Below are 22,953 nucleotides of genomic sequence, written 5' to 3' on the forward strand. Positions count from 1 at the left end.
ATAATTGCCTTTTGTATTTTACCCAGCGTTCATTCAGGATGAAGTTCTAGAAATGGTGTTGCACTATCAAACTATTTAACGATATAAAAGGACATAATATGTCCTTTTGCTATAGATTGCTAAATTCCTTTCCATTGGTGTTGTGCTTTTTCATATATTCCCACCTGTAATGCAGAAGTGTATGAATCCTCTCACCCTTCAAGATTATATTGTCATTTGATTGTTTTCCAGTGAAGACATAGGAGAAGAGACATTAGTTTTGTGCCTCTTATTATGAATGAGGTTGAACATACTTACATATTTTTAAAGCTATATGCATTTCTTTTATATACATATATATGTTCATTTATCTTTTGCCTTTTTAATAATGCTTGTGCCCTATGTTACAAATTAAAAGTTTTTCCCAGTTTTTTTTCTTTGAACACTATTTTGAAAGACTTAAGTACTTAAATTTTCTTTACTAAAAAACAGAATGAAGTTTGTTTGTGCTCTGCGTTGCTAGCCATATGGTCAGCAGTACAAAACCATGAGTTAATCCAAGGGAGAAAAATGAGACTTTTCTACTTTGGTAAAATATTACAGTCTCAGAAACTCAACAGGGGCAGTTCTGGTCTGTCCTGTAGGGTTACTGAGGCAGAATCAAGTTGATGACAGTGAACTTAGGGTTTTTAAATTGACTTTATCTGTTCCTTATTTAAGTTAAAAATTTTTTTTAATCATTTTATTGGGGGCTCGTGCAGCTCCAATCACAATCCATACATATATCCATTGTGTCAAGCACTTTTGTACTTATATTGCCATCATTTTCAAAATGTTTTCTTTCTATTTACGCCCTTGGTATCAACTCATTTTTCCCCGCCCTCCCCCACTGTCCCTCATGAACCCTTGATAATGTATAAATTATTATTTTGTCATGTCTTACACTGTCTGATGTCTCCCTTCACCCACTTTTCTGTTGTTTGTCCCCCTGGGAGGGGGTTAAATGTAGATTATTGTTGTCAGTTTCCCCCTTTTTCACCTTAAGCTCCTGGTATCAGTATCAATATGGGTTCTGAAGGGTTCATCTGTCTTGGATTCCCTGGGTTTCCGTACCCATGTACGTGCTCTAGTCTAACTGGATTTGTAAGGTAGAATTAGGGTCATGATAGTGCGTTAAAGATAGGGAAGCATTAAAGAACTAGAGGAAAGTTGTATGTTTCATCAGTGCTATACTGCACCCTTAGTGGCGCATCTCTTCTTTAAATTCTTTCACTGTTTGAAGTAGTTTTCCTATGATTCTTTTGGATTTTTTGGATGTATGTAGTCATATATTACCTATATCCTTTCTAATTTAATCACTTTTTATTGAACCCTGGTGGTGTAGTTGTTATGCTCTGAGCTGCTAACCACAAGGTCACCAGTTAGAAAACCTGCCATTCCATGGAAGAAAGAAAAGGCTGTCTACACCAGTGAAAAAGTTCAGGTATCAGGCATCTAAGGCCCAGAATAAAACCATATCCAAGGTGAAGGGGGCTAGGAGGGGGTACATGGAGTGGAGACTCAATGCCCATCTGTAGACAGTTGGACATCCCCTCACAGTAGGGTCCCAGGGAAGAGATGAGCCAGTCAGGATGCAGTATAGCACCAATAAAACACACAACTTTGCTCTAGCTCTTTGGTGCTTCCTTCTCCCCTCCCCCCACTCCCCTCAATTCTACCTTACAAATCGGATTAGACCAGAGCATGCACACTGCTACAGATAAGAGCCTGAAACACAGGGAATCCAGGATAGACAAACCCCTCAGGGCCAACAAGAAGAGTAGAGATACCAGGAGGATTAGGGGAGGGTGGGGAGAGAAAGGAGCAATTGATCTTAAGGATCAACTTAGAACCTTCTCCCAGGGGGACAAATAACTGAAAAGTGGGTGAGAAGCAACAGAGGACTAAGTAAGATATGGAAAAAATAATCTACAACTTATCAAGTATTCATGAGGGAGGGTGGGGAAAGAAATGAGCTGACAGCAGGCGCAAGTGGAAATAGAATGCTTTGAAGATGATGGCGGCAAATGTGTTTGACACTTTGAAGGAATGTATGGATTGTGATAAGAAATGTAAGAGCCCCCTATAAAAGTATTTTTAAATTCCTATTTTAGTAAATTATTATTTTTAAAAAGTTAAAATCTTAGAATCCCATAGGGGACACTTATACTCTGCCCTGCCCAGTCCTGCAGAATTGCTATGAGTCAAAATTGACTCATGCCAGTGAGTTTGGTTTTGGTGACTTCCTTTTGTCTACTTACAGAGGCTTTTAGATAAACAATGATACTGAAGGTAATGAACCTCCTCTGTGTCTTATTCCTGACTTTAACAAATGCTTTCTACTTTTTTGAAGGCACTTACAATTCATGATACAGAAAAATGCCAACCATGGGATTTAGGAACCAACTTCTTTCTCTGTGAAGATGATGTGTTTAATAAGAGAAACAGGTGAAAATGAGATATTTGTTGTATTAAAAAGTTCTCTTTTTACTCTGTTATTTATGGAATATTTTCTGTTTTCAGAACATCTGTCACTCAATTGTTTAATTCATGATTCATCTAAATTTATGCATGTATTAGCATATATACCTATACACACACATTGCTACCAGGTAATGAATTTATAGAACTAATCGACTACTTCTGTATTAGCAGAATCATTAGCAGCCTTATTATGGAAAATGATAGTATGTTATATCTCAAAATTGTAGCAATGTATAAAAGTAAATTTATCTTGGCTTCTTCTGTAACTTAAATTTCCATCAAAATTTTGTTCCATGTCAGCTTCCTTCCATTGATGTCAAATAAGTCTTAGAGGTTGGTTATATACAATGAAAAAATAATATAGATCATTTATTTTAATTTTTTTAGAGCTGAAGCTGTACTTCATCATATTGCGGAATTGAATCCATATGTTCATGTCACATCATCATCTTTTCCTCTAAATGAAAACACGGATCTCTCTTTCTTAGATAGATACCAGGTTGGTACTCCATTTTATATTAAATGTTATCAGCACATTCCAAGATAAGCCATAGAGTGTTAATATGCCACAAAAATTTAGCTTAATGTATTGAAGGTCAGAATAAAAATTTATATTATGGGATTTCTATTACAATATATTTCAAATGTTCCATTTTAAGAAAAGGTGCAAGAACAACTGAAGTAATGTTACCAGTCAGTTATAGTAACATTATATTATAATTCAAAATAATATGCATAATATACTGCCCAAAATTTGGAGTTTTATTTCACCACTTACATACGAATTCCTCATGCCTCTATGCCTCAGCCATAGTTCAACTTTTCCAGGCTAGAGCCTCAGCTTGACTTGAATTCTAGGCTATTAATGTTCTGCTCCCCAAATCTCAAGTCCTTATTCACACTTGTTTTCCTATTGTTTTTATTATTTTACTCATTGGCCAAAACCTTTGACATAATCAAGCCCAAAGTTAAGGAGCAAGAAAATAGAAGTGATAAAGCTCATGGGAGAAAAATCTGTGATCTCTCAATTCTGCTTACCATGACCATTTTGACGCCCCACTGTACTCTTGTACAGCCATAGAAAAGTATGATGCATATTATCATAGAGCAGCCAGTGGTTTCAGTTTCCACCAGGACCCCTGAAAAGCTGAATTCCTACATAATGCTTGATCATTATGGTAACAGCACAACGAAATTTTTCGCCTTACGCCCCACTGTACTCTTGTACAGCCATAGAAAAGTATGATGCATATTATCATAGAGCAGCCAGTGGTTTCAATTTCCACCAGGACCCCTGAAAAGCTGAATTCCTACATAATGCTTGATCATTATGGTAACAGCACAACGAAATTTTTCGCCTTGTAAGAACAGCACAGGAGCCACTTCTTGTCTTTTGTGACTTCACAAGGGAAGAGGAAAATCAAAAGGCAACATTAGCCCAAGACTGAGTCCTATGAGGCAGAGATCAGACATGCCTCCATCCTTCCTCTGGCACCACCTGTCTCGCTACACAGAAACTCATTAATAATATATATACAGTTAATCAAGGAAGTTAAGTTACAAATAAGGATCAGAAAATGCAACAATGAACTTGGGTTTTGTTTTTGTGTGTTTTGGTATGTGAAACTCAGGTTTGATTGAACTATATGGATAGCAAGTAGAATAAAGGTTTTAGGGGTGGGGTGGGGTAGGAAGGGAGACAGTGTCAAGTACAGGAAGAAAAATTATGTGGAAACCAAGTGTGGTAGCAATTGTATAATTCTGTTTGACATGAATGAACTATGAAATGATATATGTATTAACTCCCAATTAATAATAATTTAAAAGTTAAGCTTATGTATATTATTTTTTAAATATATTACTACTTTAAAGTTCGTATGAAAATAAATTGAGGTTTTTCTGTTATTCTTAATTTTGCTAGAAAGGAATATAATAGGATTGTGTTTTTTTAAATAAAGATAGCAAGTATTTTGCTGTATTAGCATGCTTATGTACTATTGATCTATACGTCTACTTTTTACTACTACCTAAATAATTAGGATTTTATAGTCTGTCATTGCTTTTTTTCAACAGTGTGTGGTATTGACTGAGATCAAACTTTCATTGCAAAAGAAGATTGATGACTTTTGTCGTTCTCAGTGCCCTCCAATTAAGGTAAAAGTATCATTTAGTAATGACAAAGTTAAGCAAAGGAATATAGATAGTTTCACTGTCCAAATTGATAGCTCTTCAGTAGATTACATGAGCTCTTTCTACGTCAGGACAATCAAAGGCATAAGTTTGTTTTACAGGAAAATTATAGCGGCTAAGGGGAAATTAAAGCTAGGAATGGAAAGAATGATAAACTGAATTGATCATTTAACCTTAAGATGGCATAATGGTTGTGATAAGAGTTGTATGAGCCCCCAATAAAATAATAAAAAAAAAGATGGCGTGATTCTGAAGATGCTCATTAATATTGACTTAGTATTGTGTAGCAGAGATAGTTCTAGGCATTAAAAATGTTCTGTAATATATCCACATGAAAAGTTCTAATGAAAATAAATAAAAGCATCATATTTTCAAATAGTTGTATGTGATATGAAGGAAATGAAATGATTTAAAATAGAGTATCATGGCTGAATGATGTTGGGTAGAGCCAGCACTAATTTGGAAAGCCAAGGAAATCCTCTTTGAGAAGACATTTAAATAGCGCCCTGAAGAGTCTGTCATGTAAAATTCTGGGTGAAATATCAAAGCGCAGAGTAAGCAACTTGTGTAAAAGCATGCAAGTGTAAAAATGAACTTGTGTACTGACCTACAAGTATAATGCAATTCCTTATTAAAAAATCCAGCCCTCTTATTCTTTTTTTAATGGAAATGTAAAAGCTGATTTTCAGATTCATACAGAACTGCCAAATTAATCTGTTGGGGCGGGGAAAGAACCAAATAGGAAAACTAACACTTCTTATTTCAAAATGTATTGCAAAGCTACACTACTCTAAATTATAGGGTACTAGTGTAAAGATAGACGTAAGCCAGTGAAATAGATTGAAAATCTAGAAATTACGCTGTGCATATTTCCAATTAATTTCATTAAGAGTGTCAGATCCATTCAATGGGGAATAATGGTCTCTGTCAAACCAGAACCCATGGTTGAGAAGACACATAGGCTTTGGGTGGAATGATGCTACTTTACTCACAGAGAAGAGAGAACAAGATCAACAACAATAATTGGTTTCAGCCATTGTCCAGTGAATTACTACCTGCAACCAACTTAGGGTCGTTCAATTGAGAGACCTCATCCGCTTCTCACTGGGAACAGAAAATTATAATTGGATTGGCCAGATACTTGATGACATATATACATAAGGAGAACAGGGCAGGAGTTCCCTGTTAGTAGGTAAAAGAAACTAGGTCTGATAGAGCCTTAGTTCTTGGCCTCCATTGTAAATTGTTCTAGGTTCAAGGCTCCTGCCTGATTAGGTGGTAAGGTGATGTCACAGTGACCATCATCTTTCAATATGGCTATACTTCCCAATAGTTCCCCTCTCCATCTAAGTAGGACAACAGATGGCAAAGAAAGTGGTCTCAAGTCCTACCAATGCCAGTATTCATCCAGATGTTGAGATGCCTGTCTATGACATGGTGGACACCTTTGAGAGTTGTTGGGTTTCTGTACCATTTGTTTATATCATTAGGCAATATTCAATCAGAATATCAATGAGATATTCAATGATTATCCCCAGCAGGAAAATTGAACCTGCTGAAGGAGAACACAAGCAGCTAGCTACTCTAGTCATTGCTTCTCCCAAGAAAAATGAATTTGTTAAAAAGACTTGTTTCCAGTCTTGAAGAATATTTGAACTGCAATTTTTATCTGCCCTCTTTCGTTATTTATATTTGTCCTGATTAATTTGTAAACAGTCTTTTCTAATATGTCACATGCACCCCCAGTTATGCTAGCATAATGTTCAGCATTGTGTAGTTCCTGAGGGTAGTTGCCACTGCACAACTGTTTGGTCAACAGAGTGGAAGGAAATGGAGAAGTGGCTATTTATATAAGTATAAATGCTGACAGAGCCAGCATTGTGTCTGGTTGGTTGCTCTAGCAAAAACCTTTTGGGGCATCTGGGTGAAAGGCTATCTGTAACTGAATTTCTCCTACATGGAGAAAGAATGAAATGTTACCAGTTGCCTTGGATATGTACACATGCAGGTAGGTTGTACTGTAAATCCCAAATAATCATGAGACTAAGGAGGACTTTACATTAATATCTAATCTACTAAACTGTTGCACACACAAAAACACCCGGTGCAGTGTTTGTAAATAAAAGTCATTCTAATTTATGGGCTATTGATAGTAAACCATAGGAACAGATTTTAAGTGAGTTTATGCCCTCCATCTCAAATAGCCACCACCCACCATCATTAATATTACAGTAAAAGAACCCATTTTTGACCTGCAGAGAATCTGCTTGCCCTTCCCATATTACTCATGTCCATTTGTGTGTCATTGAGTGTGCATGCTGTGTATCAAGTGTTGGTACTTGTGTCTGCCAGCAGGTATATCACCATCTCTGGTTAGACATAGCATAACTGTTCATTTTGTCTCTGCAGCTTTTCTTGGCTGGCTTTGCCTTCTGTGGTCCAACTCTCCATCAGCATAATATTGGACTTGTGTCAAATTTATGCTGGCACTACAATTCTCGAGGCAAACCTGTTTTGCACACCCAAACCTCCATAGTTAGGACAGTCACTGTCTTGCCAAGGGTTACATCTCAGCAAGGCTTGGGTGGTTGGTGTTAGCACAGACATGCTGGTTGGGCCCCACACTACTGCTTTTCATCACCCCCAAAGGCCCGTTGACATGACCCCACAATGTCTCTTCCATGAACTGACCCTGACCTCAAGCACCCTTTACTATAATAGAGTTTCTGAAACAGAATCTTTACCAAAGCAGACAGCTTTATCAAGTCAGGGATTTCCTAGAACCAAATGGAATTCATCCAATAATTTGGCAGCTTGTTGCCCAGCTAATCATTTTAGGAGAATTGCAAAACTCGAGTCTGAAAGCTCACCATAAGAGAAACCCATTCCATGTCACTCAGTCTCCTCTAGCCTTCTCTCCTTTAACTTAAAGGTTAGAGTCCTGGGTATATCCAGACTTGTTGCTTTGGTTCCCAGGCAACAACTTCCACTGGGATCCATAGCTCCTGTTGCTTGAGCATGCCCTTTCAGCCCCAGTTGTCTAATCCAGAGACGTGCCATTCTGAACACATTTTATACAGCCTATACTATTACTCAAGGTGCCCTGGTGGTGTCAGGTAAAAAAGGGAGGTAAGCACGTAACCATCAGCCACTCTGAGAAAGATAAGACTATCTGCTCTGGTAAAGATTTACAGCCTTGCAAATCTCATGAGATTTCTATTAAGTCATAATTGAGTCAATGGCAATGGGTTTTATTTTGGGGGTTTGAATGATGTCACCCATACCAAGGGGGCAAGGATCCAGATAACAGCCAGAGAGACACTCTATTGCTCCTCTCCTGCTCATGAGGTCTCAGGAAAGAGGAAAGAACCTGAAGGTAGCAGCATTTGCAAGTTTGAATTAAGAGATCCTATTGCTGGTACCACTAGATTGTTGAGTGCCATCATGTAGGTTTGATTCATCACGACTGTGTGCCAAGAGGGTTTCAAGGAAATCATGGAAAAATGGAATGGAGAGGTACTAGAATTCCATAATCATTTTGAAGCCCCTTTGTACAGCAGAACAACTGCCATCAGCCACTCTCAGTCCAACTTAACGGAGAGTCTTCCTCTTTTTTCACCAACCTTTAACCTTACCAACCATGCTGTCCTTCTGGAGTGACTGATAACTTACTAATAATATGTTCAGAGTGTGTGAGTTGAAGTCTTGCCATCCTTGCCTTGAAGGAGCCCTTTGACTGCATGTCTTCTAGCTAAATTCTTCTGAATGTGTTTTCAGTTCTGACTCATAATGCTCCTAAGTACAACAGAACTAAACACTGTCCAGCCCTTTTGTCATTGTCCCAGCCACTTTGTTAGACCATCCTTTCAAGTCTCATTTTTGCTGCCCCTTACTTTACCATGCATGATGGGCTTTTCAAGGGGCTAGGCTCTCATGATACTATGTCCAAAGTAGTGAGAAAATGTCTTAATGCTTCTAAAGAGCGTTCTAACCATACTTCTTCCGGGACAGATTATTTTGGTTCTTAAAGTTAGGGGAAGTGAATAACAGAATAGTAAACTTAAAGCATAAAAATTTTGAGATAATATGAAACAAAAAATACTAGCTTTTGGAGGTCTTGAGAGAATTAAGTACCATATTTCTACACAATACATGCGCTAAAATTTTCTTTCGGAATTACCACATAATTTCACAAGTGCCCAATATTAATTTTGGCTTCCATTTCGATTTTTATCCTGTCCATTTTAATGGTAGGTTTTCATCTTGGTGCCTGTTGACCCAGAGGTTTGGTTACTAGCAGCAGAACCTCACCAGCCTACCCTTGAGTTTTCAAAGAAACTCTTCTGACAGGATTTTCCCCGTGTTCTGCAAACGACTTTCTCCAGTACTAAAAGAAATCACTTTTATGACTGGGAACCAGCCATTGCCAAAGCTGCCAGCTCCAGCCCTGAATATGTGTGGCTGTTTACCCACAGGATAGAAAGGCCTCTGGCAGACAAGGCCAGTGTGCCACAGCTGTGTGCCATCTATCCTTGCCATTAGGGTGGCGGCCACACTATACTAGAAGATTAGAATCTGCTGTACTCTAGGAACCTGTACTATCCTACTGTCCAGCTTCACAGGGAGGCAATGACCCCCACCCACTATAGTTCGTTTTCTGTTACTCATTTTACTGCTTTATTCAATGGGTTGTAAAAATAATTTTCCTGTACCCAAATTTGGATATGAAAGTTCTCTACTAATATAAAAATCTTTAATTCCTAAACCAATCTACAATTTCTGCTAGTGATTCTCTATATCTCCAAAGACCTAACTGATAACAAAATAGTCACAAAGGGTCTAAGATATTTGTGCCAGGTTTTATTTTTTTCCTCTATATAAAAAATAAGTTTGAACATATTTATTTGTTATTTCACAGTTCATCAGTGCAGATGTCTATGGAATTTGGTCACGGTTGTTTTGTGATTTTGGAGATGAATTTGAAGTTGTGGATACAACAGGAGAAGAACCAAAAGAAATTTTTATTTCAAACATAACTCAAGTATGGTTGTATTAACATTTTGTAAAAATAATATTTTGAAAATTGATGACATTTTCATAAATATATTAGCAAAATTTAAGTTTATATAATATTGGTATATACTATAAGCTGATGAGAGAATATTTTAATTTGTTTGTTTTATATTGTAGCAAACTTGCAGTTAGAATGGTAATTGTTAAGTATCTTAAATTCTCTGTAACATTGTTTAATAAAGCATGATAGATCAAAATATGGATTTTTCATGGATTTTAATTTTTCCTACTTCATGTTCCTATGGAGCATGACTTGTAATTCTGAATTTTTTTAAACTATTTACAGTGTCAGAACATGGATGTGTTGAGCATTTGATAGGTCACCTGATCCAACTCTAGATACAGAAAGAGGGCTCTTAAATCATCATAGACAAGAGCTTTTAAATCTATTTTTAAAACTATTTTGGGTGGAGGATTGAGGAATTAATATTCAAATCGAAATAGTCATAATTTTCTAGGCTGATAGTTTGTAAATCTGATAGAATTACAAAATGCATTTGATCTCTTTTTCATTACTCTCTTTTTGGCTAAATTGCTGTATTTTGTTTGCATTTGTTATCAAATTTCACTAAAGCCCAAAGAAACCAAGTATACTTTTGCTTACTAGTATGAATGCATCTCTCTACTTTTACTGTTAGAGATGAACTTGTTTGTCACTAAAGACTCCCAAATCCATTTCAATTTTACTTTTCCTCCACTTTTTTTTCCCCAGCCACTAAGACCAGTATTTGGGGTTGAGGAATAAGGAATCAGGGTACAGGGGTGATTCTTGGTTTTGTTTTTAAAGAAACATGTATTCACACAGTCCATCTCAAGAAATGAAATCAGTATCCTATTAAACTCTCCATATATGTAGTTCTTGTCTTACACTTTTTAAAGGAAAAATCTTTGCGAAATCGTGTATATTCCCAAAGTTACTCTTTGAAGCATATTAATGTTTAGCCAACCCATTAACCTTTTTTAGTTGTTTTTATTTGTTCCCAAAATTGTCACACTTTCAAGATCAGATTCAGTCGGTTCTTGTTTGCATTGGTGTTTTACTTTATTGAATAGTTAGACTTAAGTAAGAAAGTTATCCATGATGAATTAGGCAATATTTTTAGTGTTCTCATTTATCTTAACAGCAAGTTATTTCTTAATGAACTCTTAGAGCTTTATGAATTATATTCTGATACATTTATATATTAACAATCACTATTTCTGTATATTTGGGATTTTTAATTTTTCATATTAAGCAGCAAAATATTTGAAACCTACAAAATTGCAAGAAGGACAGAATGTTTTTCTTTTGGTTTTATGAAAATGCAGTTATATGGTAGTAATTTTCCATGTGTAGGATTACATATACCTGCTTGACTCATCCCATCTGTCCTCTTTGGAAATAAAAGTAAATTTCTTGATTATTCGCCTGATAAGATCGTTTAAGAAGTATTTCTTTATAGCATTTGGCATGCTGCAAGCTACCTCTGTCCGTCCTTTATATTTCGATCATTTCCCTTAAATTTCTTTGATCTTCAAAGTTAGAAATAGTTTAAATTTCTGTGTGGAATCCTAAACAGCCCACCACAAATATATATATATTTTATTGTTGATAATGTAAAACAAGTTGATTATTTTCTGACAGTTTTTTAAAAGCTTGCTTTTGAGATGAATGCCTTTGATATGGGGTAATTCTGGAAATTTTTGGTAGCATATCCTTTTTGTGTAAGATTTGTAAATGCACAAACTTGTTTTTTAGTAGACTCCTCTTTTATATGTAGGCTAATCCTGGCATTATTACTTGCCTTGAAAATCGTCCTCATAAACTTGAAACAGGACAGTTTGTAACATTTCGAGAAATTAATGGAATGACAGGGTTAAATGGATCCACACAACAAATAACTGGTAAGTTAATGTATTTCATTACTTTCTTTATATTTATTATTCAGCACTTTTATAATTCAAACAATAAGATGGGAACAAAACATCAACTTAGACATGAGGTATAGCTGTTGCTTTCTAAGTTTTCACATGGAAAAAAAATGCTACAAACAGCAATGTTATAAAATGAAGTTCAGAGCATTTGAGAACTCCCAACTCTAGCAAGAATACCTACCCATTTTAGGAACAGCAGCAGTGGTGATCCTGTGTTTTAATTTATATTTTTATTTTGTAGCCTATGAAAGTTTAACTTAAGAATTTTCACTAAAGTAGACAAAATGCATAGCAACCCCAGGCCTGAAGGAGGGGTATCAAATAGAGATGTTTTCTCATTGTTCAGGCCTATCCAACTTTTGTGACATCATTTCTAGGTGCAGCATGAAATTCCTACTGTATATTTTCCAAGGATTAGTTGTATCTTCTCTCATCCTCTACATTTACAGTATTGACAAGATCATCATGTGAATTTTATAGAATGCTTTTATTAATCCAATTGATTATTCTTTTTGATCTTGTATTAATTTCTCCAACTCTCTGCCTAAGATGTGAGGGACAGGATGTCAGGTAAAACTGGAGATTTCATTGGCTTAGGAAGTTATGGAAAAGAATATTATAGACAGAATGAAACAATAAGAGGCTTAGATGCGAGACAAATCTCAAGGAACTAAAATAAGATAAGGCAGAGCTGGTACTGGAAATTAGGGAATGAATCTCAAAATTCTAACACTGACAATTACTCTTATGAAATATAAGAGACTAGATTTCTACAAGGAAATGATGAGTGCATTTTGTACTTGTGTGAGGTGGCGGTGAGTTTTCCAAATTCAGATGCCTAGTTCTTAGCTGGCTATATCAACTGAAAGGTAAAGCATCCATTTAGTGCCCATTTGAAATTACTAAATTTATAAAACACTCTCATAATTTGTGATTTTCCTCCAGCCATGCTTAAAAACTGTTAAATATAAATAATAATTCATCTATACAGCCTGTTTACTTAGACTTGGTCACCAGAAGATTATCCTCTTATAGCTTTAAAAATTATAATTATATGATTTCGTTTACAGACAACTGAATTGTCATGGCCCAGACTTTTGATGCTACATTTTTCAGTCTTTTATGCCTTCCAGCTTTTGAGCCATAGTTAGCAATCCACATCCTACTTTAAAGTTTTAGAGTGTTTTTATCTAGGCATTTTCATAATTAAAATCGAATCATTTGGAGTATTACTCCATATGTTCTCTGTTCTCACCAAATATGTATTGAATGATGTATTTTTTTTCCTTCTGGTTTGAGGTGCCACCTCTATTAATTTTTCTTACATACTTTGGTCTTCAGAATTCTTGAGTCTACTCAGGAATTAGTGCCACGTTGTGTTAGTCATTGTTTTATTATTTAATAATGAACATCTCTCACTGCTCTTCCCTCCATCCCCAAAGTTTCTTTCCTATTTTTGTTAAGTTTGCAGGACTAAGCAACATTTTGTTCCACTAAACATAACATTACTGTGAGCGGATTTTACAGCAAATAAGTTCACATTGCAAAATAAGTGTGGTCTGTCTAGCTTTCTACATTCTTTCACTCCATAAAATAATTTTTATTGAAATTTCTTAAATTTATATATTGGGGAAGATTTATATATCTTTATGGTAACAAATCATTAAATTTAAATACTTGTATCACTATGTAATTTTTTTATGTTATTTTCTTAGTTATGTCGCCATTTGCTTTTCATATTGGTGATACCACAAAACTGGAACCATATTTACATGGAGGCATAGCAGTTCAAGTTAAGACTCCTAAAATATTCTACTTTGTAAGTCTAATTTTAATGCTCTAATAACAACCCATACATCAGTTGTATCAAGCATATTTGTACATAAGTTCCCATCATCATTTTCAAAACATTTTCTTTCTACTTGAGCCCTTGGTATCAGCTCCTCTTTTTTCCCACCCTTCCCACCCTTGTGAACCCTTGATAAATTATAAATTATTATTCTTTTCATATCTTGTACCATCCACTGCCTTCCTTCACCCAGTTTCTGTTATTTGTCCCCTTCAGTGGGTGTGAGTGTGGGTGTCGTAGCTATTATGTCGATCCTTGCCATCAGTTTCCCCCACTTCCCCATACTCTCATGGTATCGCTATCCCATTATTGTTCCTGGGGAGGGGGAGGGGGGACTGTTTAACTGTCCTGGATTCTATGTGTCAAAATCTCTTAATCTGTACCAGTGGATATGCTCCGGTCTAGCCAGGTTTGTAAAGTAGAACTCCGGTCGTGATAGTGGGGGGAGGAAGCATTAAAGAACTAGAGGACTGTTGTGCATTTTGTCAGTGCTGTAATACAGAACAAGTACATCTTGAGATCTGGAATATAACTATATTAAATTTTCAAAATACACCAATTTTCCCCCCAAATTTACTATGTAGAACAAGTCGTCTTACTGCATTCAGTGTAATAAATAGATGGTATAGTAATAAGACAAGGGGGAATTGTAGCTATTTTATTTCTTTTTTTTAAAATTTCAATTATAACATTAAACCAATCCTGTATGTTTCAGTGCTTTTAGTGCTAATGACATTCAGCTGGATAGCTGGTCAGACTGGACAGTCTCTCACTTGTTCATGTGTTGTGTGGTTTTTTCGTTTTAGGAATCGTTGGAAAGACAGTTAAAACATCCCACGTACCTTATTCCGGATTTTAGCAAACCTGAGGTAAATAACCACTTTGCAGATTTGGTAGGGGAATTGGTAACTGATTATCAAGTTAAGTATGGAATGGCCATGTATATGCCTTTTCTGAGATTTAATATCTTTAGGTATCTAAAACTGGCATCAGAGAATGAAAAATGGGAATTGAATCATGAGGTCACGTTAGAAAATGGGAAGAACTTTTAACTTTTGTGGTGATATTTTTTTAACACTGATAGTTAAAAGATATCAATAATTTGAATAAAGATAACCATCTTAAAGTATTTTCTAGACTGTGTACTTTTTATACAATACCTTTCTTCCCTCCCTGTCTCTCCAAGGAAAAATATTGAAGCAATTTTTCCTTAGTAGTGGATATAATTTTATAGCAGTAAATATATTTTGTATAAGCAAAGCAGCCGCTAAGTTTTCAGATTTTTTAATTGAAAAGCAAACAAATAAGTGATAGTACACAAATATTTGATGCTACTCTAAATTTATTTTGTGACCTAGCAAAATTTAAATCAGACACCTGGAGTTGAAAAATAAATACCTTTTATATGAAAAATTTCCTTAAGCTTTAGTTTTCTCATCTATTAAATAAAGATAACTATATTATACATTTCTTACAAGAATTAAATTATTCTTTCAAAACAACTTTGAATCTAGCACTTAATAGGCACTTTTATAAATGTTGGCTAATTTTTAATCTTCTAAAATAGGCACCATTAGAGATTCACACAGCTATGCTTGCCTTGGACCAGTTCCAGGAGAACTACAGGCGCAAGCCTAATATTGGGTAATGTTTGTTTTTAATGGTAACTTTTTTCTTTATTATAAAAGAATATACCGTATAACTCAAATATAAGCCGAGGTATCTAATTATTACTTGGGAAACCAGAAAAACTGATTGACTTGAGTATAAGCCTGTGTGGGAAATGCAGGATGTGAATTAACAGAGACCAGAGGGGAGGGACGGAGCGCTGCCACAGACTCATCCTTACCAGTTCAGCTGCCAGTGTAAGTGAATCACTGTGGGTGCTTCTGCGAATTGGAGCCGTCCACGTCGTAGGACGGCCCTGATTGGTTAGATGTGAGTAAACAAACATTCAAAGCCCTGCAGGGTCAGTGGGTCTTTGAATGACCAGCGGAGGAACGGCAATCACTCCTGAGATGTTACACCTCGATGGGGTACCACTGACCCATGTGTATAAGCTGAACTAAAAATGTGCTGAAAAACTCGGCTTATACACGAGTATATACAGTATTAAATATTTAACCATTTTGTTGAATATGTTGACCTTTTAAAACCTAAAACTTTGAGTATTAGTCTTTTTCATTTGTATTAATATTAAATCAGTATTGCAAAATTTGCCTTGTATTCTTATAACTAAATCTTAAGTAATAAATTTTGAAGCAATGTATTCTTAAATCAGTGGAACCTTTTATGAGTCTGGCACAATTCTGCATTCTTTGTTATTTAAATATCAGTTTTAAATATGATCAATCGTTTGATGAAAAAGTAAGCGTGAATGCTCTGTTCAATCCTAGATGCCAACAAGACTCAAAAGAACTGTTGAAACTAGCAACATATATAAGTGGAACCTTGGGAGAGAAGGTGAATATTCAAAATAAGGAATTTTTCCTAATTTATAGTGGGTCTAACTTTGTTATTAATTCTGTAACACTAGGAAAGTTATTTATCTTAGGTATTCTTTTGGAGTTTTATATTTGCTTCTCTTAACATAATTTGAAGCTTTTAATATTGTTTCCTAATACTGAAATACTATGTTGTTTTATTTCTCCTCTTGTAGTAGCTAAGTATAGTTCATCTTTTCGAGATTTTGCGAGGAAGCTCAGAATTTTATGGTTTTAATTATCATAGGCCAACTAAAAATTTCCTTGATCTGGGTAAAGGATTATATGAGCATCTAATACATCACTTAGTACAAGGTTGCTTGACCAAATTAACTTCTTATCATTTTTAATTATCGCTACCACCAATATCCCAGTGTTAAGTGACAGAATAAATCTCGATCACAGTCCATCTGAGTCAAGGCTAAAGCTAATAGGAAGAAGAAAGGTTGGCAAATAATTGAAATATAGGATATTAAAATGGAATGAGTGGAGTAATAAACAGATAGTAAACTTTAGTTGCATTACATATGTCTTGAAACTATCGAACATCTTTTAAAGAGAGCTTTAGGAGATGGAACTTAAGACTGATTCAAGTTACTAATGTGGAAATAATAGGAAGAAAAAGAACCAATGCTCATTAAGGAGTCTTCACAAATGTTATACAAAAAATAATTCCACATTTCACTATGTAACATTTTATTCAGAGACTGTTAGAACTCTTTGCCTTTTTAAAATATGCTAGTTAACTCAGTATATAGCCATTCTGTATTATATTTCTTCTTAACTTCCTTTTAACTGTCTTCTACATATTTTTCTATTGAAATAATTAACATACAATTCAATTATTCAGATATATTAAGGGTTTTGGAACTATCACAATCTTTTTAGCAATAAATTGCTTCAGAATGCATCCATTTTGGGGGGCTTTTTGCCACTTCTAGCAAAAACTGATCCCTTCTTTTAGATTGTTTTGTTTTAATTTTCACTTCCATTCTATGAAAATGACTCTTTATTTTTTAAGTTCTAGTTTGTGAATATTGACTTTTCAGAAATAGTTTTTAACAAAAATAGCAAATGAAAAACATTCAAGTTCTAATGATGTGTTGATGTTAACACGGTATTAAAAGGGAAAAATGAACAGGTACTGGTAAAAGGAAACGCTGTGTAAGGTCACATGTAAGTGCCTTTTCATCATAAAGTTTAAGACAAATGCTTATACTGCAGAAATTCAATTTTATAGAAGTGATGCAGTAATCTCACATTATGCAATTCTCCCATACGGCATTTTCAGGTGTACTATTTGAATACTGTTAACCTTACTGTCTTTTCGTGGCTTGTTATTTCAGCCTGAAGTAAATGCTGACATTGTGAATTGGCTCTCTTGGACTGCTCAAGGCTTTCTACCCCCACTTGCTGCAGCAGTAGGAGGTGTTGCCAGCCAAGAAGTATTGAAAGCTGTGACAGGAAAGTTTTCACCTTTGTGCCAGTGGGTTAGTTCTGTGTTTTAACATTTCTATATCTTTTTAAAGGAGCCTTGGTGACACTGTGGCTTAAACATTAAGTTGTAACTTTGAGGTTGGTGGTTTACTCCAAATCTACTGCCTGGGAAACTAAATGGGGGCAGGTCTACTCTGTCCTACTGGCTTACTGTCAGTCAGAAGTGACTCAGTGGCCTTGGGTTGGGTATATTTAAGAATTAATTCTTCCACTATACAATGACTGGGTGATGTTATCTAACATTTTTAACATACTTTTATAACTTCCTTAGGTTTATTGATTTATTTATCGTGGTACATGAGAGATGGAAGTAATGTCTCCAAAATTTAATTCTGTGATTGGAACTCACACAGTCAAATATTGGGACTAGTGGGTTGTTATTGTAGAATGTATTTCCCTCAATACTGAGAGTAAAGGAATGAATTCTCTTGTAACATTCCATCGGTCTTCCATACTATCAGCTAAGTTTTTGTTCTTTCCCTCAGCCAGCATTCTAGAGCTGCTTTCACAATTATTCCTTTCTGAAGGTGGAGAATATAAGAATGATTTTTTATTAGTAATTTATTAAAGTATACACGTTAATGCTATTTGCTAATAAATTATTTAACAGGACAAAGTCATTGTGGTTTAGCTGTAACTGTTCAAATAATAAGATAAAAATTAATTGTGCTATTAATATAAATTCTGTGGTATTATAATTGAGCATATAAGTATTTTGTCTTCTCCAGGTTTGGCCTGTTAAGTGCTCAAATAAAAATGAGAGTGAGATTGAATTTTTAAAAAATTAATATACTGATTATTGTTTAAGCAAATGTTAGAATTCTACCTTGTCAAAGCATTTTTAATGTAGTATATGTAATTTATATCTGACATACAGCATATCTAAAAGTATAGACTAAAGGTTTTCATCTCAAAAGGTGATCAAATTCTAATTTAGCTTGGTTTGAATGGGGTTTTCTAAGTTTTATGTTAAAGAAAATATATTGGAAAGAGGCATTTTCTGTTAAAATTAGAATATATGATCTTCAGGATTGCTAAGTAGTATGAACCAAATTGTATCTTTTTCACACTCCCTTAGGCTTACCATTCTATTAGAGAATATTAAAATGTATACATTACATGAAAAGTAATTAGATTTTATAATTAATAGTTTTTCTCAGAATTAACATTTTTATCTTTAATTGCTAAAGTATTATAATATTAATTTAAGTTTTATAAGTACATTGTTTTTTGTCCTCTTTAAGTTATATATCGAAGCAGCAGATATTGTCGAAACAATAGGCAAACCTAAACCTGAAGAATTTCTCCCACGGTAATAGTGATATTACTATTGCATTTTCTTAGCATATGTTTGTAACTAGTAAACTAGAAAAACGGGTTTTGAGCTAAACATGCCTTTGTTTTATATGTTTCTCAACTTTTTACTACTCTTTTTGTTTTCATAATTATTTTCTCTGTAATAGTTTCACTTGTACATTCCCACATAGTACATTTTAAAAGTGCAGTCGCGTGCATAAGAACTGTGCAGCCATCACTATAATCACTTACAGTACAATTCTTTTTATTCATTATTGTAAACTCCCAGTTTCCTCTCTGTTTCTGTGTCGTGCCCTTTTAAATCTATTGATCCACTTGTTGTCTCTATAGGTTACCTAGTCTGAGTTTCTAACTTACCTACTTCGGTAGTCATTTTTCCTTTCTACAATCGGTTTAAGTGTTTTATTGATACCATACCTTTTAAACATTTTTAAAATGTAGTTTTAAGTTAAATGTCAGAATAGTCCAGTATTCAAAGTACCATATTGATGTTAGTTGGAAAAAACCGCTGCCTTCATTTTTACTTATATTGGTCATTGTTAATCTAGCGTCATTCTCCTCAAACTCCCAATTTAAGAGGGTTAACAAATCCAAAGGCCATCCATAGATTCTTCTAAGAACTTTTATTAAAAATCTCTGCACTAAACACTGAGCTCGCACTCAATCATAACCCTCCTCTAAGAACAGTTAGTCCTTAAGATTTGACCCTGCCCAATAGGCAGGAGAGTTTAAGGGAGTAATGGAAAGTTCTAGTAATGGTATAAGAATGAAGAAAATGTTCTACAATTGGTTGTAGTGATGATTACACTACTCTTTATATATTTCATCCACTGAATTGTATGATTCATGAATTATATGCTATTGAAGCTGTTTTAAAAAATAAATTTGCAAGTCCACACTCAAATTTTTAATCTCTTAGGTTTTTTTTTTCCTAGATAAATTTGCTTTTGCTTTAAGTTACTGGAACTTATATTTAACAAGTCAAGTAGAAAAAGCCTTATTTATGGGGCCTTTTTTCTTTCAAATTGGATTGTTTATATGATTGTTTCAGGGGAACTTTTAGAAAGTATTATATTTTAAAGTACAGTGTTAAACTATTAACAATCATGAAGTCTGCCTTAATATTGCTTATAGTTATCTTATAGTTTTCTTGGTATGCATTTTCTTCAGAGGAGACAGGTATGATGCCCTACGAGCTTGCATTGGAGATTCTTTATGTCAGAAGCTACAAAATTTGAATGTCTTTTTAGTAAGTATGAACTAATTGGATTATGGACTGTCGTACAAAAATTTTAATTTCCAGAGGGGCGCTGAGTGATTTTTTTTTTTCTGAAAGGGAACAACAGGCCAAATAAGTTTACAAACCTGTCCTCTAGAGCTGAGGTGGGGATAATCCAGCCTACCAAGCCATATAAGAACCACACAGTCATCAATACCAGCTAACAGTGAGCTCACTAAAGAGAAACAATTCCTGCCATTGTATATAAAGCCTCACTGCCAAAGAGTAAATTTAGACTTAGAGTGACCTTGTAAGGCAGTGTGGAACTGCCCACGGCTTTCCAAGACTATTTAACTCTACCGAAGTAGAAACCTCATTTGTGAGTTGGAGTGGCTGGTGATTTCAAACTGCTGACCTTGGCAGTAAGCAGCCCATTACATAACCATTTTGCCTTCAGGGCTCCTGCCATCACATTAGGGGCAAGTTAATTAAATGTTTGAATAGATACAGTAGCCTAATTTTTAAGTTGGAAAAAAAATTTTTAATATGATAAATTTTATTGAGGGCTCTTACTAATGATGATGGATGGCAACATTTATACATATGTTTTTGAAACAGTTGATGTATGGATTGTTATAAGAGCTATAAACTTTAAATGGCCCTCAAAAATGATGTTAGAAACAACCAAACAGTCCTTGGCAGAAAAAGACTCCTGTCCTTTGGTCTAGAGAAACAGCCAGTAAGAGATAAATACAGAGAAAGATTTATTGTGAGGAATTAGCTTATTCGATTATAAGGATTGACAAGTCTAAATCTGTAGGTCAGGCAAACATGCTTGAAATTTTGGCAAATTTCTGACCGTGATAGTGAAAAAGGACTCCTGGCATAATACTTCCTAAAGAAAACTTTTTTGCTCTTAAGACCCATACACATTATGGAAAATAATCTACATTATGTAAAAGTCCCTGAATTAATCACATGTTAATTATTTCTTAATAAACATCTAGATTGTCAAACAACTGAGCAGCATTGCCAAGTTGAAACTTAAAAGTTAACCGGTACAAATGCACAAATAGAATCTGCTTTTACTCCTATTTATTTAAACTGATAGTCTTACAATAGTTCTCTTAGTCGATTAAATATTGATAAATGCCTAAACCAAAGGAAAATTTTCCATCAAAATATTGCAGTACTATTTTATGTTCTCCTTCTGTTGTGTATAAAAATGAGCTCAGTGTTTAGGTTTTTATTTGGAATTTTTTAAATCTTGTATAAAGGAATTGCTAGCATTACTTTTTTTACTCAATTTCAGTGAGACACAAAGACATTTAAAGATACATGTACTTATTATAGCCTATCAATTTGAAGAATTTTTAGATGAAATTACTATTTAGTAAATAGAAGTTCCTGGTTTTATTTCATCTAATTAATCTTATTTTGCTCTTCCACAGGTAGGATGTGGAGCCATAGGCTGTGAAATGTTAAAAAATTTTGCTTTACTTGGTGTTGGCACAGGCAAAAAGAAGGGATTGGTAAGAAATAAATTCTTCACCTTTTAAATTCTGATCATCTTTTAAAGTTTCTTCCTGGTTTTCTTCTTTGATGTTATTTGATGCTGAATGAATCCCATTGTTTTGAAATTAAATATAAAAGCATTTTGCTGTTTATTTTTGTTTTTATTAGACACTTATTAATTGGTAAATATTAAAATAAGAGTAAACATTAAACAGTTACAGAGTACTCAGATGTCGTCTCAGTTGGTGATTATCAAAAGAAGTAGACTAATAGACACTTGTGGATAATTTAAGAATAAATATGGTTTAATTGGAAAACTCACTTATTTAAGTAAAAACCCATTTCTCTGGTGTTTTCTTTTTACTAGCTTTCCATTGTGATTTCATTGCTTTATTATTTTTATTTATTTAAATAATGCCCCTGAAATCGTATTAAAACCATGTAATAGTTTAGCTTAACTAGTTAAAAAAGGTCTGCCTTTAGCACTATCTCTTTTGAGAACTATTCATGTGGTATCGAAATGACAACAACTCAAAAGATAAAATAAGAACTCTGGGAAACAATAAGCTTTAATTAATCGGAAATGAAGCACAAGTTAAGGTATAAATTCTGCTTGTAGAAATTGTTGAATTGATATAGTGTATATTATTACCTACAATAATTTTTTGAAATTTAATATCCTTGCTTATGCGCATTTGAGAATCTAAATACTTAAACACCTTAGAAATTTATAATACACATCAGCATGTAAAGGTCAGGAAAAGAACTGTGTTAAAGAAACTTACTGATTTGAGGCAATATGACAACATAGGTTAATATGGACTTGTCTCCATCTATAAATTTATGTAAATGTGCTGTATAAAGTTTAAATGGAAAAAAACAAACATTTGTCTACAGAGCCATCTTGGGGAGAGAAATCTGCAGGTGCCAAAAGTTAAGAGAAAGATGAAATACTGTGCTAAAAGTCATGGCAAAAAGTGTTTCTTTTGAAGCACTCATGAGATATTGAAAACATGCATAATACTGATGTCTACGGTCCAAAATTACACGGTTTAAAAGTCCAAAGCAGAGACTGAATCTTTCAGCTTAAGGATCATTAACCATGCTAGAGCCCTGACTAAAACAAATGTGAAACTGCATTATGGTGATACTTAGACAGAACATTGGAACCTTGCTGGTAAATCAAGATCTATTCAAATACAATTGACAAAAATTTTAATCTAGAGGAAAAATCAAACCTACTAGCAGATAAATCTGTTTTGAAAAAAGTGCAACCAGAAAAGAATTCTTAGAATTGAGGTTGGGTGGGGCTTACCTTACTTACTTGACCATGTTATCAAAACCAGTCCTTGGGAAATAACACCTTGGTAAGGAGCCAAAAAGAGCTTCAACTG

The 22,953-nt window shown here is 34.5% G+C and overlaps 1 protein-coding gene across 1 annotated transcript in view; it reads left to right on the plus strand.

Moving 5' to 3' along the window:
- UBA6 (ubiquitin like modifier activating enzyme 6) overlaps positions 1–22,953 on the plus strand; it is a 75,561-nt gene that overhangs the window by 15,147 nt on the left and 37,461 nt on the right. The window contains exons 5-17 of the mRNA XM_075544252.1: positions 2,372–2,466; positions 2,890–3,001; positions 4,576–4,656; positions 9,611–9,733; positions 11,526–11,649; positions 13,395–13,498; positions 14,335–14,397; positions 15,096–15,172; positions 15,925–15,991; positions 17,358–17,501; positions 18,753–18,820; positions 19,996–20,074; positions 21,496–21,576. Of these exons, the coding sequence (XP_075400367.1) occupies positions 2,372–2,466; positions 2,890–3,001; positions 4,576–4,656; positions 9,611–9,733; positions 11,526–11,649; positions 13,395–13,498; positions 14,335–14,397; positions 15,096–15,172; positions 15,925–15,991; positions 17,358–17,501; positions 18,753–18,820; positions 19,996–20,074; positions 21,496–21,576 (1,218 nt within the window). The remainder of the gene's footprint in view (positions 1–2,371; positions 2,467–2,889; positions 3,002–4,575; positions 4,657–9,610; positions 9,734–11,525; positions 11,650–13,394; positions 13,499–14,334; positions 14,398–15,095; positions 15,173–15,924; positions 15,992–17,357; positions 17,502–18,752; positions 18,821–19,995; positions 20,075–21,495; positions 21,577–22,953) is intronic.

This window comes from Tenrec ecaudatus, chromosome 3 (assembly GCF_050624435.1).
Source record: "Tenrec ecaudatus isolate mTenEca1 chromosome 3, mTenEca1.hap1, whole genome shotgun sequence".
Taxonomy (NCBI): Eukaryota; Metazoa; Chordata; class Mammalia; order Afrosoricida; family Tenrecidae; genus Tenrec; species Tenrec ecaudatus.